Raw genomic sequence first — 15,676 nt, 5'->3', positions numbered from 1 at the left:
CACTGTGGCCACGCTTGCTCCGGGATTCGGGGGTGGCAGGCTTCACTGTAGCCATGCCCTGTCTTATCACCGTTATGTGGGCGCAAACTTAGAGGGTGTGAGCTGGGCTACCTGCTAGGAGCCGGCCTTCTGATGGCCGGCTACTAGGAGTCGGCCCTTGTTGAGTGGGCTTGTAGAGCCTTGCCGCCTTCAAGCAGCCGGCCTTCTGATGGCCGGCTACTAGGAGTCGGCCCTTGTTGAGTGCGCTTGCAGAGCCTTGCTGCCTTCAAGCAGCCGGCCGATAGGACAGCCGGCCAGGAGAAGGCGGCCCTGCATCTCGGATGTTGGAGGGCGCAGTCGGCCCGATATTTTTTGAAGAGCCAGGGGAGCTGGTTAGGCTACCCGTGGTCATTTACCCCGATAGGTGCCTCCCTGACGGCCTCCTGAATCTCCCCCGGGCCGGGGATCCTTCGGGACGATGCCTCGGCGCCATCCAGGTCCCTGGGAGAGGAGGCCGCTGGAAGGGTACAGTTGTCCATCGCTGTCGGGTCCAGCGAATCCTCTGAAGATAAGGACCGCTCGAGGTCGGACCGAGCCGGACTACAAACACATGACTCGATACGTCAAAACAATGAAGTAAAGAGGTGCCGGATATATAAATGTGTCTGGATACTTACGATTTGGCCAGGAGCTTAGCCCTGGGGCGCCACTCCGAGCTGCTGTCGGTGGCCACGGGGGAGCTGTCCGGAAGGGAAGCTTTCCCCTTCTTGGATGCCTCGGCCTCCAGATGTGTGGTGGTCGGCCTCTTCTTTCTTCCCCCTGCAGGGGGGAACGGATTCCTTCTTCTTCCTCCTCTTCCTCGTCATCCTCGGCGGCGGAGGAGTGAGTCTCGGCGTCTTCGGACGTCGCGCCCGAAGAGCCCTTGCGACGGATACCACCTCTGGTCCCTTTGGCCTTCTTCTCCGGCACCTAATAAGGCGCCGGAACTAGCATCTTCGTCGAAAGCGGGATTGCTGGGTCTTCGGGCAGCGGAACCGGACAGTTAATTCTCTCCGCCATCTTTGTCCAGGTCTGAAAAAATTAATAGGGAGGCTTAGATGCCTTCCTCGAATATGCAAGTAAAGGGTATACCTTGAAAACATGAAAGAACTTAGCGGACTAGCAGGGTGAGTTAAGTCATGCCCATGATCCTCGGTCGTGGGCGGCGGCGCCTCATTGGCCTTAAAGAGCACCTTCCAGATGTGTTTGTGCGTCGTGTCGAAGAGCTCCAGTAGGGTCTGGTGCTTGTCCGGATCAAACTCCCATAGATGGCAAGTCCGGCGTTGGCACGGAAGGATCCGGCGAACAAGCATCACCTAGATCACGTTAACGAGCTTGATTCTCTTGTTTATCATGTTCTAAACGCGCGTTTGGAGCGCCATCAGCTCGTCTGAAGAAGACCAGGTCAGGACTTTCTCTTGCCAGGAGGTGAGCCGCATCGGGACTCGGGACCGGAATGCGGGAGCCATGGCCCAGTTGGTGCCGCGCGGCTCTGTGATGTAGAACCACCCCGACTGCCATCCTTTGACAGTCTCCACGAAGGAGCCTCCGCGCTCTGCTTGCTGACCGCTCACCACCTTTGGCTTCACATTGAAGGTCTTCAGCCATAGTCCAAAGTGAGGTGGGATTGGGAGGAAGGCCTCGCACACGACAATAAATGCCGAGATGTTGAGGATGGAGTTGGGGGCCAGATCGTGGAAGTCTAGCCCATAGTATAACATGAGTCCGCGGACAAACGATGGAGAGGGAATCCCAGCCCACGGACGAAGTGTGAGATGAACGCCACCCTCTCCTGGGGCTCCGGGGTGGGGACGATATGTCCCTTGGCCGGAAGCCGATGAGCGATTTCCTTGGCCAGGTACCCAGCCTCCCGAAGCTTCATGATGTCCCGCTCCTTGACAGAGGAGGCCATCCACTTGCCTCCTGCTCCGGATCCGGACATGGTTGGAGTGCTTTTTTGGACGGAAAAGGTGAGAGCTTGGGCGCTGGAGCTCGAGAATGGATGGGCAGAGGAAGGAGAAGGCGTGGGTGAAAAAGGGTGAACTCTTATCCCTTTATAAAGGCAGTGAAAATTGTGCGCCTCCCCACTCGCCTTAAAACTCGTCTATTCCTCAAGGGTCGTGCGTATGGCACGGTTGGGTTACCCATGCCCGTATTGATGAGAATCCCGCAATAAGGAGACACTATCTCTGCTTTGACAAGATGTGCCAATGAAACCGCACCTTGAAATACGGAGTGGCAGGCTAAAAAAAGGTTCGAATAATGATCGGGCGGTAACGTGATGTCACGCTACAAAAAGTTGTCAGTGGATTGGACTCATGAAATATTATACTCTCTATGGTTGTGTGTGGTACTTGTTTTGCAGAACCGGATACGTTTTCTATGTTCGAAGACTATGTTGGAGTATTCGGAGAAGGAACCCGCCTTGCAATGCTGAAGACAATCTGCGCGCTGGACACCTCGTCATTGAAGCCTGGTTCAAGGGCTACTGAGGGAGTCCTGGATTAAGGGGTCCTCGGACAGCCAGACTATATACATGGGCTGGGCTATTGGGCTATGAAGATACAAGACAGAAGACTTCTTCCCGTGTCCGGATGGGACTCTCCTTTGCGTGGAAGGCAAGCTTGGAGATTCAGATATGTAGATTCCTTTCTCTGTAACCGACTTTGTACAACCCTAGCCCCCTTCGTGTCTATATAAACCGGACGGTTTAGTCCATAGGGGACAATCATAATTCCACAGGCTAGACTTCTAGGTTTTAGCCATTACGATCTCGTGGTAGATCAACTCTTGTAACACTCATATTCATCAAGATCAATCAAGCAGGAAGTAGGGTATTACCTCTATAGAGAGGGCCCGAACCTGGGTAAACATCGTGTCCCCCATCTCCTGTTACCATCGACCTTAGATGCACAGTTCGGGACCCCCTACCCGAGATCCGCCGGTTTTGACACCGACAACGGGGCACCGGGATCACATGATGGTGAGTCTATGCTCGTTACCACGCACTACCAATACACTAACGGTTTGGATATGTGATCCGAGTAGGCCTCTGGCCTTTTTCGCACTAACCACCACACGAGAATAAGTATGGGCACTCTGTGTCGTATGTATCAGTCGAAAGCTCAACGGACATCGGCGATGGAGTGGTGCGCACCGGGTTGGACTAGAACGCCTTGCTTGTATAAGGGGGGCTAGGTCTGCTCACCGGCCACGTACGCAATGTGCATGAGTGAAAAGGGCGATGGGCCCAAGACCCCTGCGCGCTTAGGATGTAGACCAGTGTGCTGGCCTCTCTGTTGAGCCTAGGTAGGACTGCGGTGTGTTGATCGGCCGAGGCCAGTCATGACCTGATGGTGTGTCCGGTCGGAGTTGATCGAGCGTGTTGGGTAAGTTTGTGCACCCCTGCAAGGAAGTATTACCTATTCAAATAGCCGTCTCCACAGCAACGGACACTCGGAGTTATATCCCGATTGATACAACTAGAACTAGATACTAAATGCCGAGACATGTTATGGATATGTGGCCCGGGATTGCTTTCTCGCAGGGAGTCGAGAAAGGATCTCTGGGCGCTAATGTTACAACATACTTGTTAAATATAATATGTTTTTCTGTACTCTTCTATATGCTGCAAGATGCTTGAAGATGCTAGTCTTCGATAGGCTAGGCCTTCCCCTTCTATTCTGGCATTCTGTAGTTCAGTCCACAGATACTACCCTTTTCATTGATATCGATGCATATGTAGTGTAGATCCTTGCTTGCGAGTACTTTGGATGAGTACTCACGGTTGCTTTGCTCCCCTTTTTCCACCTCTTTCCATTCTTCTTGGATGTTGTAACCAGATGGTGGAGCCCAGGAGCCAGATGCTACCGCCGACGACTACTACTACCCCAACGAAGCCTACTTCTACGTTGACACCGCCGACGACAAGGAGTAGCTAGGAGGCTCCCAGGAAGGAGGCCTTGCCTTTTCGATCGATGTTGCTTTTGTGCTAGCCTTCTTAAGGCAAACTTGTTCAAGTTATGTCGGTACTCAGATATTGTTGCTTCCGCCGACTCGTGTATGTTCGAGCTTATGTATTCGAGCCCTCGAGGCCCCTGGCTTGTAATATAAAGCTTGTATTATTTTAATTTGTGTCTAGAGTTGTGTTGTGATATCTTCCCGTGAGTCTTCGATCTTGATCGTACACATTTGCATGTATGATTAGTGTACGATTGAATCGAGGGTGTCACACTGCTACTCTAGATGTGCCACTGCTGTCGCGCGCCCCGCCACGGTCGCCCCCCCCCCCCCCCCCCCCCCCCCCCCCCCCGTTGCCGACTGCCGGCCTGCGCCTACCACTAGTCGCGGCTCCCGGTCGAGCCACTGCACCCACACCGCGCGCCCAGCCGTGCACTGGCTGCGCCGTGAGCGTGCGAGCATGCCCGCCTCCCTGGTGTTGCGCTGCAGCATGCTGCTGGGGTTGATGGCTACAGCCGCCAGCATCCCTGCCTTGCGTGCGAGTGCCCCAGCCGGCCTCTGTTAGGCTAAGCCCCGCCCCCATTAGTGCTAACCCCACTAAATAGGCACTAACTGCGGGCCCCACCACTAATTTAACTGAATAAATCAATCTGTGAACACATGTGATACTGCAGATGGCTCCCACGGACCCTGTTGACTTGACTGTGTTGACTTTGACCGGGCCCATCAGTCAGCCTTTGACTGGGTACACACTTAGCTTTTCAATATATTTTTGAATTAATAAATTCAGAGAAGTCAGAAATTGTTTAAAACTTTTTCAAATCATATAAATTCAATCGTAACTCGGATGAAAATAATTTATATATGAAAATTGATCAGAAAAATAAGATGAATCCCAATACACCATCCACATTCATGTCACATGCTCCCATCACAACAAACATGGAACCTTCCCCTCCGGTCCGTCTGTCCGGTAAATGCCTCGAGTCGAGAAAATATTCTTGGATATTTCCCGCTCCGTCTGTTACACTTAGCACTGCGTTAGGTCACCCCTAGCACAGCGTATTGTCGTGTCATGCATTGTGATGCTTTTGAATGCTCTGTTATTTATTGTGGTCCCCTCCGTTACTTCTTCTCTAGTAGGCCTCGAGACCGCGGTTGAACTGGTGATCGATTACTTTACCGTCGAGGGTCCATATCAGTCTGCAGAGCTTCCAGGTAAGAAAAAACCCCTTGATCATTCCTATATCGCCATTCTTTCTCTCTCGTGCTTGCATTAGATTTTTCTATTGTATTTGATTGCTCCTAATCTGATGCATAGCCTGTTTTTGTAACCTGTTGTTGTACTTTACCTGATATCCAGTATGCTTAGTATAGGTTGGTTAGTGACCCATTAGTGACCCCTCACCCTTGTCCTTGTTGCTCCGCTTTGTTACCGGTGACTCGATCAACGTGATCGATGTGTAGATACCGACACCTCACCGCACGCCCTCTTAGTTGTACGACTCTACAGAGGCACTATCAAGTCTCGAGGGTGATACCTCGTAAGGCATTCTTGATGATATCTCTGTAGGGTAGCTAATCGGTCATGTATTACGAAGGGTGATTCCTTCTTCACCACTCCTGATAACGACTCTGTCGTGTAAGACCTCAAGTGTGAACCCTTTGAGGGTGATTCCTCCAAGTTCACCTTGACAGTTAAATCGAGTATGAATCCATCAAGGGTGATTCCTCGGGTTTCCCCCTTGGTGCTATGGACACACAGTTACCTTGACTTTACCTCAGAACCTTGTTGAAGTCGGGTCAGCCCCGAGGGGTACCCGTGAGAGTTACTGAAGTCGGGTTGACCCGGAGGGTACCCGCGAGTTAATTACAAGGCACGACTAGGCAGGCAGACCGCCCTAGAGAAGGATGGGCCCGACCCTTGCCGTAAGTCCTCGAGATGGGGCGACATGAGCACTGATCATCATCGCGAGCTCCCAACACACTAATGGGTTCGGATATATGATCTGAGTAGGCCTCTGGCCTTTTCGCACTAACCACTACGCGGGTTAGCACTTGGCATCGTACGATTCTCCGAAAACTCTGTCAGATGTCCAGTTCAGCATTGTGGGCCTGTCGGGCCAGTGCCATCCAGGATGAGGTGGTGCTTGTCCCGGCTCATCGCATAACGACCCGGAGTTCAAAGGGCGATAGGTCCAAGACCCCTGAGCACTTAGGATGTAGACCGGCGAGGACCTCTCCACGGAGCCTAGGTAGGTTACGATGTGTCGATCAGCCGAGGACGGGCATGACCAGAAAAAGTGTGTCTGACCAGAGTTAATCGAGCGTGTTGGGTAAGTTGGTGCACCCCTGCAGGGAAGTTATCTATTCGAATAGCCGTGTCCACAGTAACAAGACGCTCGGAGTTGTATCCCGATCTACTACAACTTGAACCAGATACTTGTCATACAAAATTGTTAGGATTGCTCCGGGGTCGCTTCCTCGCAGGGTAGACGAGGAAGGATCTCTGGGAGTTGCTACTATATACTTGTTACTATATGTTATGTTACTCTACTCTCTTCTGTTGCTGCAACACGCTGCAAGATGCTACTCTTCAATAGGCTAGGTCATCCCCTCTATTCTGGCAATTCTGCAGTATAGTCCATAGATACAACCCCTTCCCTTTGGTACCGATGCATACTTAGTTTAGATCTGATGTAAGTCTTGCGAGTATGGATGAGTACTCACGGTTGCTTTGCTACCCCTTTTCCCTGTAGCCGAATGCTGCGATCAGATGACGGAGCCCAGGAGCCAGCTGATCCTGTAGATGTCTACTAATTCACCAACGAAGCTTACTACTACGTGAAGACCGACGACCAGGAGTAGTTCGGCCGCTCCCAGGCAGGAGGCCTGCGCCTTTGGTCTGCATGACGTTGTTTTGCTTAGCCTTCGTAAGGCAAATTTGTTTATCTTATGTCTGTACTCAGATATTGTTGCTTCCGCTGACTCTTGTATTCAAGCTTTTGTATTTGAGCCCTCGCCCATGGCTTGTAATATAAAGTCTGCATTATTTTAATTTTGTATCTAGAGTTGTGTTGTGATATAGTCTCTGATCTTGATCATGCGTATTTGCATGTATGATTACTGCATGATTAAATCGGGGGCATCACATTGTTGCCCGTCAGTGTAGTCATCACCATCATTGCCCCTGCTTGCAGCTGTGACAGTTCACGAGCTGCATGTGTGTGGTCATTCGCCGGCACCTAGTGGCCGATCCCAATGAACGCCCACCAGAATGAACCATGGTGAGGAGTGACGAGCTTGTGAGGAAGGGGAGGGGGAGGCATATGTATGGTTTGGGGCAAGAGAAACGCGGATGGGAACATTTCTGTCTGGGTAAATCTAGTCATTAAAGAGAGGCGTTTTGGACCGTATGTGCACCCGCTTGCCAACTTGACTGCGTTGAACCAACAATTTTTAAGATGTGTTCCCGTGTGCCAAGTTGACACATAGACCAGTGATGTCATTTGTTCGCAGATTTTTCACTCTGTGTATTTTATGTTGTGCCTTTATTAAATACAGTTCTATAGTACTCCATCCGTTTTAAAATATAAGCCATTTTTAAGAAATTTTAATATGACTAGAATAATGCTCGTGCGTTGCAATGGGATATACTACTTCCGTCCTGGTTTATTAGTCTCTTTAGTATTTTGTGCAAAACTTTGACCTTAGATTTAACTAAAAAATGTTAATGCATATAACCAAAAATAATATCTCTCAAAACTATGTTCAAATACGAATCCAGGGATATATTTTTTGCTAACATGCATTATTATTTACCTAGTTAAATATATGGTCAAAGTTTGGCACAAAATACTATGGAGACCAATAAACTAGGACGGAGGTAGTAAATCTTTTAGGTGATTTATCTGTCTATAATAATGTGATTGTGTAAATAAATGATTATCAAATTCTGCCTATGAGTTACCTTATATTTTGATTCGAAGTTTTGTAAGTAAATTAAAGTGAAACTGGTTAGAAGGAAACTTTACGTTCTTTTTAAAGTAGTAAAGAAGTACATACAGAGCAAAAATATGTGAATCTACACTCTAAAAGCATCTACAGTCAGGCGCCCCAAACCCGCGGGCGGCCGGCCCGACCACTGTCCGGTCACGATTTTTCAACCCACAATGACGCCTCCAACATGCCTCAAACGCCCGAACTGATCGGCACCCAATCCAGCACAAATATGAGGCGGATATAGGGGCGCCCGGGCGCGCCTGGGCACGTCCGCCACATCGGACTCGGCCCATGCTGGCCCATCCGACCCCGTATATATTTGTCCCCGTCCGCTCGCCGGAGCAAACCCTAGCCACTTGACTCCACTCCCCTTCGCCACCCGAGCTCACCTCCGACAGTTTCCGTCCTTCTCCGGCATGGCAGACAGCGGCCGGACTCCAACCAGTCTGGATCCGTCAACTGGGGTGTCATCTCGTGTGCGTTGGAGGAGGCAATGGCAGTCCGCATTGCACTCCGCCGCTCCCGGGAGGACAGCGCCCGACCGACGGATGGATCTGTTCGTCGTGACTCCATAGCGTCGGATCACCGGGCGCTCGGGTCCTCTGGGGCTGGATCCTCATGGTCCCGACAACCGGAACACCTCTCGTTCCCCATCATCGGTCGGGCAAACTATGAGTCCCATCGGGAACGGGCGTCCTGCCGTGGGAAGGAGAGGATAAGGGCCGTCGAGGCTCGTATCGTGGCGGAAATGGCGGCGGCGGAGGCGATTGATGTGGCGGCACGGGCGGCCGCGGAGGAGGAAGCCATTTGTGCCCGCATTGTGAAGAAACGGCGACAGAGGAGCACGCGCGCCCTCGCCCGAGAGTAGAATCGTGCGGTTTGTGCCATGGTCGGACTGCCATCGAAGGAGGAGAAGGCAGACAGTGACGGCGAGGACAGCTCCGGCGACGAGCAGATCCGGCTCGATCCGTAACATGTCTTCGACAGGTACTTCCGCCAGAAGGATAGCAAGGGCGTCGGAAAGGGCAAGGGCAGCCGTGGATGAACTCCACCATAGCCAAACATGCCAAATTTTCATTGTACAATGACATGTTTAGTTAGTAGTGATGGAGTAGCCGGACGATGTGTGTGCATCGATGTAGTTGCATGAGTTTATATGGATTTGAGATATGATAATTTAAATGTCCGGATGTGGATTACATTATTTGAGGGGTGCACGGTCAGTGCCCGCAGACGCGTCCGCGGTAGTTTGAGGGGTCAGATTTGATAAGTCCAGTCTTAGATGCTTAAAAAAGACTTATACTCCTTCCGTTCCTAAATGTAAGTCTATGTAGAGATTTCACTATAAACCAAGACGGATGTATGTAGATGCATTTTAGAGCGTAGATTTATTTGTTTTGCTTAGTATGTGGTCCATAATAGAATCTCTATAAAGACTATATTTAAGAACAGAGGAGTATTTAGAGCAACTCCAATGGGGTGACCCAAACGGACGGTGATTTCGTCCGTTTTTTGTCCATTTGAGTCGGTCGCCCACCTGGTGCCTGCCCTGTTTTAGATATGGGTCGGTAACGCGCCCAACGCGCCGACCCATATGTGCCGGCGTGGCTACCATACCTCTATTTTTTTTGCATGATTGCATAGTTCAAAATAAAAATCGTTTTGGACCGAATAAAATAGCATAGTTTATTATAAGCCAAATGAAAATAAAAATGTCTCACATAGCTCTCACATAGTTTTGCAAATGGAATATCAGAAGATACATCTATTGGTTGCCAACATGAGCCCACACTCAACCAAATCATTTTACAGTTGCACGTGAGTTTCCCAATCACGCATGTCTTCATGAAATTGGGTGAACTATTCAAACGTTGCCGCTACTCCATGCTCAGGCACAACATTCTCACCTTGAAACTGAAACCCTTGATCATAAGACATTCCGGGCGCTCGTCTTCTACGATCATATTATGCATGATCATACAAGCAGTCATCACCTCCCATAGTTTCTGCGTGCTCCAGGTATTAGCAGGATACCGAACGATGCCCATCGAGATTGCAAAACACCAAAGGCACGCTCGACATCCTTCCTAGCACTCTCTTGCTCTTGGGCAAATCTTTTCCTCTTCTCTCCCACAGGGTTGGGTATTGTCTTGACAATACTGGTCCATTGAGGATAGATACCGTCACCCAGATAGTATCCTTTGTCGTAGGTGTGGCCATTGACAGTAAACTTCACCGGTGGGCTATTGCCTTTGGCAAGCCTAGCAAACACCGGCGAGCGCTGAAGCACGTTGATATCATTGTGTGATCCGGCCATGCCAAAGAAAGAGTGCCAGATCCAAAGATTTGAGACGCCACGGCCTCAAGTATGACAGTGCAAGCCCTAAGATGGCCCTTATACTACCCTTGCCGAGCAGAAGGGCAGTTCTTCCACTCCCAATGCATGCAGTCTATACTACCAAGCATCCCTAGGAAGCCCCTGCTGGCATTCATCGCCAACAAACGGGTTGTATCTTCAACAGTCGGCTCTCTCAAGTACTCAGGGCCAAACACAACAATAACAGCCTTGCAAAACTTATACAGAGACTCTAGGCAAGTAGACTCGCTCTACGGACGTACTCATCAATGAGATCACCGGGCACTCCGTATAAAAGCATTCGGATGGCGGCAGTGCATTTCTGATAAAAGGAAAAACCAATCTTGCCAACAGCATCCTCTTTGCACTCGAAATAGTCATCATAGCCGACCACTCCCTCTCTAATACGGTTGAAGACATGCCTACTCATACGGAAACCGTGACGGAATTTCTGATGGTTGAACAACAGGTTTGTTGTATCGAAGTAGTCATTCCAAAGAAGGAAATGTCCGCTCTCTCGGTTGCGATTCAACGCCGGAAGGTGGCCCGGAATGAAGCCACGGAACAATGGCCGCTGGCTGTTGAGGTGGTGATGGACCAACACGGCAACTTCTTGGTCGGGGCGGCTGTGTGGTGGGGAACGGGGGGGGGGGGGTGGGAAGCAGTCGGCTCCCAGCTGCAAGACGACGGTGGCGGGCGACGTGGGCGACGTGGGAGTTGGCGGCGTAGTTGGGCCGATGTGGAGGCCCCGACAGCTGGCAGAGTCGCCGGCAAAAATGGAAGGCGGTGGCGGGGACGGAGGAGAAGGGCGAGAGTTGCTGTTGGATGAGGGAGGGCGATGTGACACAGACCAGCGGGCCCGGGAAGGAGAGGGCGAACGTGCGCACGTCCGTCGCAAACCAGGCTCAAAAATGGGCCGGAAATGGGTCGCCCGCGGACAAAAAGCGGACGCGCGTCCGTTTGGATCGGCGCGTTAGGCCGATTTTCTGTCCGCGTCGATTCAAACGGACAGCGGGCGGATGAAATGGATAGCCCCATTGGAGTTGCTCTTAGTAACGGAGAGTAGTTACGAGTCGTGTAGCAGCCAGGTCGCTTTTGATTTGGATCCGCTTTGTGGCCAAACTGCGGTCGGTGCTAGCTAGCTGTTCCTGTGCCGAGATCCCGTCCACTTGCGGATGCATGCGGCGTGACGCTGCCCTGCGCGGGCTTGCCATTGCCTGCTTGCTGGTCCATGGTTGTACGCGGGCGATTCGACTCGACAGCTCGCGGCGCCGGCTGCTTTTTGTGCCATGGCCATTTGGGATGGGAACCTTAGCGGCGAAGGATTCCCACATGCAAGCACGCACGCAGCATCGACCAGCTCCGCCCAATCACCCTACCCTGTCTATAGTAAGAAGAAGAGCTGCTTAATCTATAGTCGTACTCGCGGTTCCCAGAATACTCAAATTTTTACCTCCCCTTTCGACGTTGAGTGTGGCACCGTCCCAGCTGACACTTACCAAACCGTTTGGCCAGTACGGTATATCCCATGTGTTCTTTTTTCTTTTTTTCTTTTTTTTTTGCGAGGAAATCTCATGTGTTGTTGATGGTCCCACAATTTACAACAGCGCCATCACTCACTAGCTATGGCTAAGCAAGCGGAAACAAGCTGCCTACAATAATGTGAGTAACTGACTCACAATGACCACAATACTGCCAAAGTTAAAAGGCCACAAACTTATTAGTAGCATATTCATGAATGAACACCTCACCATGAACTTTGTTACTACACGGACATGGAAATAACTATTAAAAACAGGATAACCTAAAGCTTTTTCTTTGAAAGGAAAGAACCCGACCGGCCGGTTAGCCAAAACATTGGACAACTGTTACCCACGAGGAGCCCTTTGCATGCATGCATACCCATCATCTTTTTGACTACTTTTCCTTTGGCCCGCGGGCTGCGGGCTTTGTTAATTGTTACACACACACACACACACCCATTGTTTCCCGTTGGTGCCCTTTCCTTAGCTCACCTGCTTTCGTGCGATGCTGAAACTTCTCTAGGACATCCACTCGCAATTGCTCACCCCCACCCACCCTCTGCTACTGCTATATATACCCATGGCATCCCACGGTCAAAACTCCATGTCCAAGCATCAACTACACACACCTTGCGCTACTGTACAACCAACACACGCAGCAAGCATCTGATCATAATAATCTCTCCCCTCCGGCACCACACACACAGCTTCCTCTTATTTTTGCAAGCTAGCTAGAGCGAGCTATAATTATTAAGATGAAGACCAAGGCTTCCACATTCTTCAAGCAGATGCTGTCCACCATCGTCGCCGTGGTCAAGGCCAAGTCCACGACGGTGCGCGCCAAGACCAGCACCCTCAAGACGCGCCTCCTCGTCCTCGGCATCCTCCGCAACAGGAAGCTCCTCGTCAGCGCCATCAACCACAAGATCCACGCCATCATGGGCCAGGACGACCACGCGCGCAAGGAGGAGGCCGCCCAACAAGACGACGGCGGCAAGAAGGCCATCGTGCTCTACACGTCGCCCAGCTACGTGACGGAGCGCGACGTGGAGGCCGCCCAGGAGGAGGAGGACAGCGACGACGAGTACTTGACGCACTCGCTGTTCCGCGAGGAAGACGACGATGACGACGAGCTGGTGAACGCGCCAGGGTCGGTGATTGACGTGGTGCGCGACGCCAAGGAGAAGGAGGGGGAGGGGGCTGAGTTCCGGCTGGAGGACGAGATCGACCATGTAGCCGACGTCTTCATCCGCCGGATCCACAAGCAGCTCAAGCTGCAGAAGCTCGAGTCGTTCAAGAGGTTCTGCGAGATGATGGAGAGGAGCGCTTGATCCACCTCCACTCCAGTGATTTATTATTCATAAGTATGCAATGGCGCCAGCTCCATCACTCCTTAAGCCAAGATTATGTTTAACTTAATTGGACGCCCATGCATGTAAGTAGAAGCAAAAGATGAAGCCAGGCAAGAAGATGCTTATCTTCTGGTAGGGTTTTAGTGGGGATGCCAAGGTCTACTACTCCTACGTGGTACTTTAATCATTACGTACTCATGTTCTTTTGTTCTTTAATCTGGGGGAAGATTGTAAAAGTGCTCAAGTTTTGAGGAAAAAACCAATAAATGAAGCAAATAAATAGACGGCATATACTGTATTAGCAAGCCGAAATGTAACACGTACTGATCACAAATTCTTGAAGAACAAACACGGGTATTGCAGGCAACTGAACAAATTAGCTTCAACTAAGATTTTCTGTTAACCCCCGAGAGTTGAACTCAACACGTAGTACATACAGTTCAAGCAGTCATAAGAAAAGCAGAATCAAGCTGATGACCACACGACAACGAAAAAGGGTTCGCTAGCTTTATGGACGGATGCCTCTGCTTTTGGCCAAGAACAGAACAGCTAACGCATACCAGTAATCCGTAGGATCAGTGTCGTCGGCGTTTTGCATTGCGGCGCGCCGGCATCCCCTCGGCCTCCTCCAACTCCAACTTGACGTCCTTGGCGAGGGTGACCGCCGCCACGTCCTCCATTGCCTCCTGCGCGGAGAGACGCAGGGAGAATTTCACGGGCGGCGCCGGGGCATTCCGCTGCCTTGCCCGCCGCCGCGGCCTCTGTTCCCTATTGGCCTCCTGCCTGAGATACCTGGCGATCTCGGATTGTAATTCCTTGGTGTCCATCGCCAACGCGGCCGCAACTCCTATGTCGTAGAGATCGCGCTCGCCGTTTGTGTCGCCGGAGGTGGAGGTGGTTGGCGATGAGGACGTCGAGGACCCGATCGGATTGTCCTGCAGTGCTGACGAAGGGATGTGTTCCCCAGAAGGAACCCTAGGAGAGTGTAGATCCGTTTCTTGATCAACCGCGGACACTTTGCCGCTTGCCCCTGCTTTCATGACCCGACTGACCGTGTTGTCTTGGCCGGCGATGACGTCGACCGGCGGCGCCGTGGGCGATCTGGGCGGCGAACGGATGGCCACAGTTAAAACCCTGATATCTTTCCCTGCGGCGGGAGCAGACTCAGCAACGCCCACACGAGCATCCTTTCTCTCAGCAGCGGGAGCTTGTTCTCCACGGTTTGCCCCATCACCGACCGTCACCGGCGATGGCGAGGCAACTCGTCCCATGGCCCCTTCTCCCCTTTCGAGCGACGAGTGCGCGTAAGTCTGTACAGATCTAACCTTCCTTTCCCCGCCATCGCCGATGAAAGCCATGCGATCCGAGCAGAGATCGGAAGAACCAGCGGTTTCCTGGCGGTCCGATCCGATATGTGCCGCGTTTCGGCCGTCGACGACGTTTACCGATCGCGCCGCCGCAGTGAAACCTCCGGAAACAAGCTGTCCTGTTTTAGCTGGCGCGACGAGCATCACCTGGCTGCTCATGCCGGCCTTCCTTTCCCCTCCGCCGGGGCCCGTCGCGCGATCTGACTGCCGGAGGGCGTTGCTGACTTCTTCCACACGCACGGAATCGGGTGGTTCCAGGATGTGCTTCAAAATGATGTTATTATGGCCCAACGTCAGCGGCGGCGGCATGTCGTGAACGCACGCGAGCTTGACGGCCGACGACGAGGACAAGGGCCAAGGCGAGGACACAGTTGACAGATCCTTCAAGTCAAGCTAAATGGGGGCCTCTGCGGTGTACCAGTTTCGTAGTCTCAGCGAGTCCTGCTCGCGTACGTCAACAACTTCGCTGAGACCCACTCGGAAACAGACCACGCAATTTCACCGGGGGTGGGGCCCCTCCTCCCCCTTATGCAATGAATAACTGCCATGTCAAGATCAGGCCGTAATCCTCAATTAACTCTCCGTTGATGTGATTTCAAAAAAAAAAACTCTCCGTTGATGCAGATTTTTATTTTTTGGTATGTCTGGGACTTGGTCAGACTGAAACTTCGCAACTGACGTAACCTATTGCTAATTTGGCCCGTTTTGCTTCCTGGTCGGTGGGTTCAAGTTCCCCCATTATGGGCTTGAGTTATGGCTTTTCTTTGTGAACTTGTTTGTTTTTGACACCTATAACGCCCACACGTGTAGGTGTTAAAGGGTCTGCCCAAACAGTTTGTGTGGTGTTTAAGAAGATCAGCCCACACGCCTACATGTGGGTAGACGCAAGTAATGCCCACATGTCTTGTTTTTTTTTTCCGCGGTCCCTCTCACATGCCTACGGGTGGGCAAAATAGATAACGACCACACGCCCGTACGTCAGGCCTCCCCGCACGCCCCGCGTGACAGTCACTAGCGTCCCCGTAGTTGCCATGGTCTGACCCTCTTCCATGTTCATTTAACTGCAGTTGCCATGTATGGTCTGGTCTACTGCAGTTG

At 51.6% G+C, this 15,676-nt stretch overlaps 1 protein-coding gene across 1 annotated transcript; it reads left to right on the top strand.

Moving 5' to 3' along the window:
* The first annotated feature begins 12,453 nt into the window (after positions 1-12,453).
* On the top strand, positions 12,454-13,395 carry LOC123045292 (uncharacterized). Its single transcript, XM_044468295.1, has one exon. It carries the CDS (start codon positions 12,615-12,617, stop codon positions 13,188-13,190), a length of 576 nt encoding a protein of 191 aa, XP_044324230.1. The 5' UTR covers positions 12,454-12,614; the 3' UTR covers positions 13,191-13,395.
* Positions 13,396-15,676: the final 2,281 nt, after the last annotated feature.

The sequence above is a fragment of the Triticum aestivum genome, chromosome 2B (genome assembly GCF_018294505.1).
Source record: "Triticum aestivum cultivar Chinese Spring chromosome 2B, IWGSC CS RefSeq v2.1, whole genome shotgun sequence".
NCBI lineage: Eukaryota > Viridiplantae > Streptophyta > Magnoliopsida > Poales > Poaceae > Triticum > Triticum aestivum.
This window is presented reverse-complemented; position numbering and strand designations above follow the sequence as displayed.

What these genes read in the sequence shown, in the direction of transcription:
- LOC123045292 (XM_044468295.1), top strand. Translation starts at nt 12,615, where the DNA reads ATGAAGACCAAGGCTTCCACATTCTTCAAGCAGATGCTGTCCACCATC.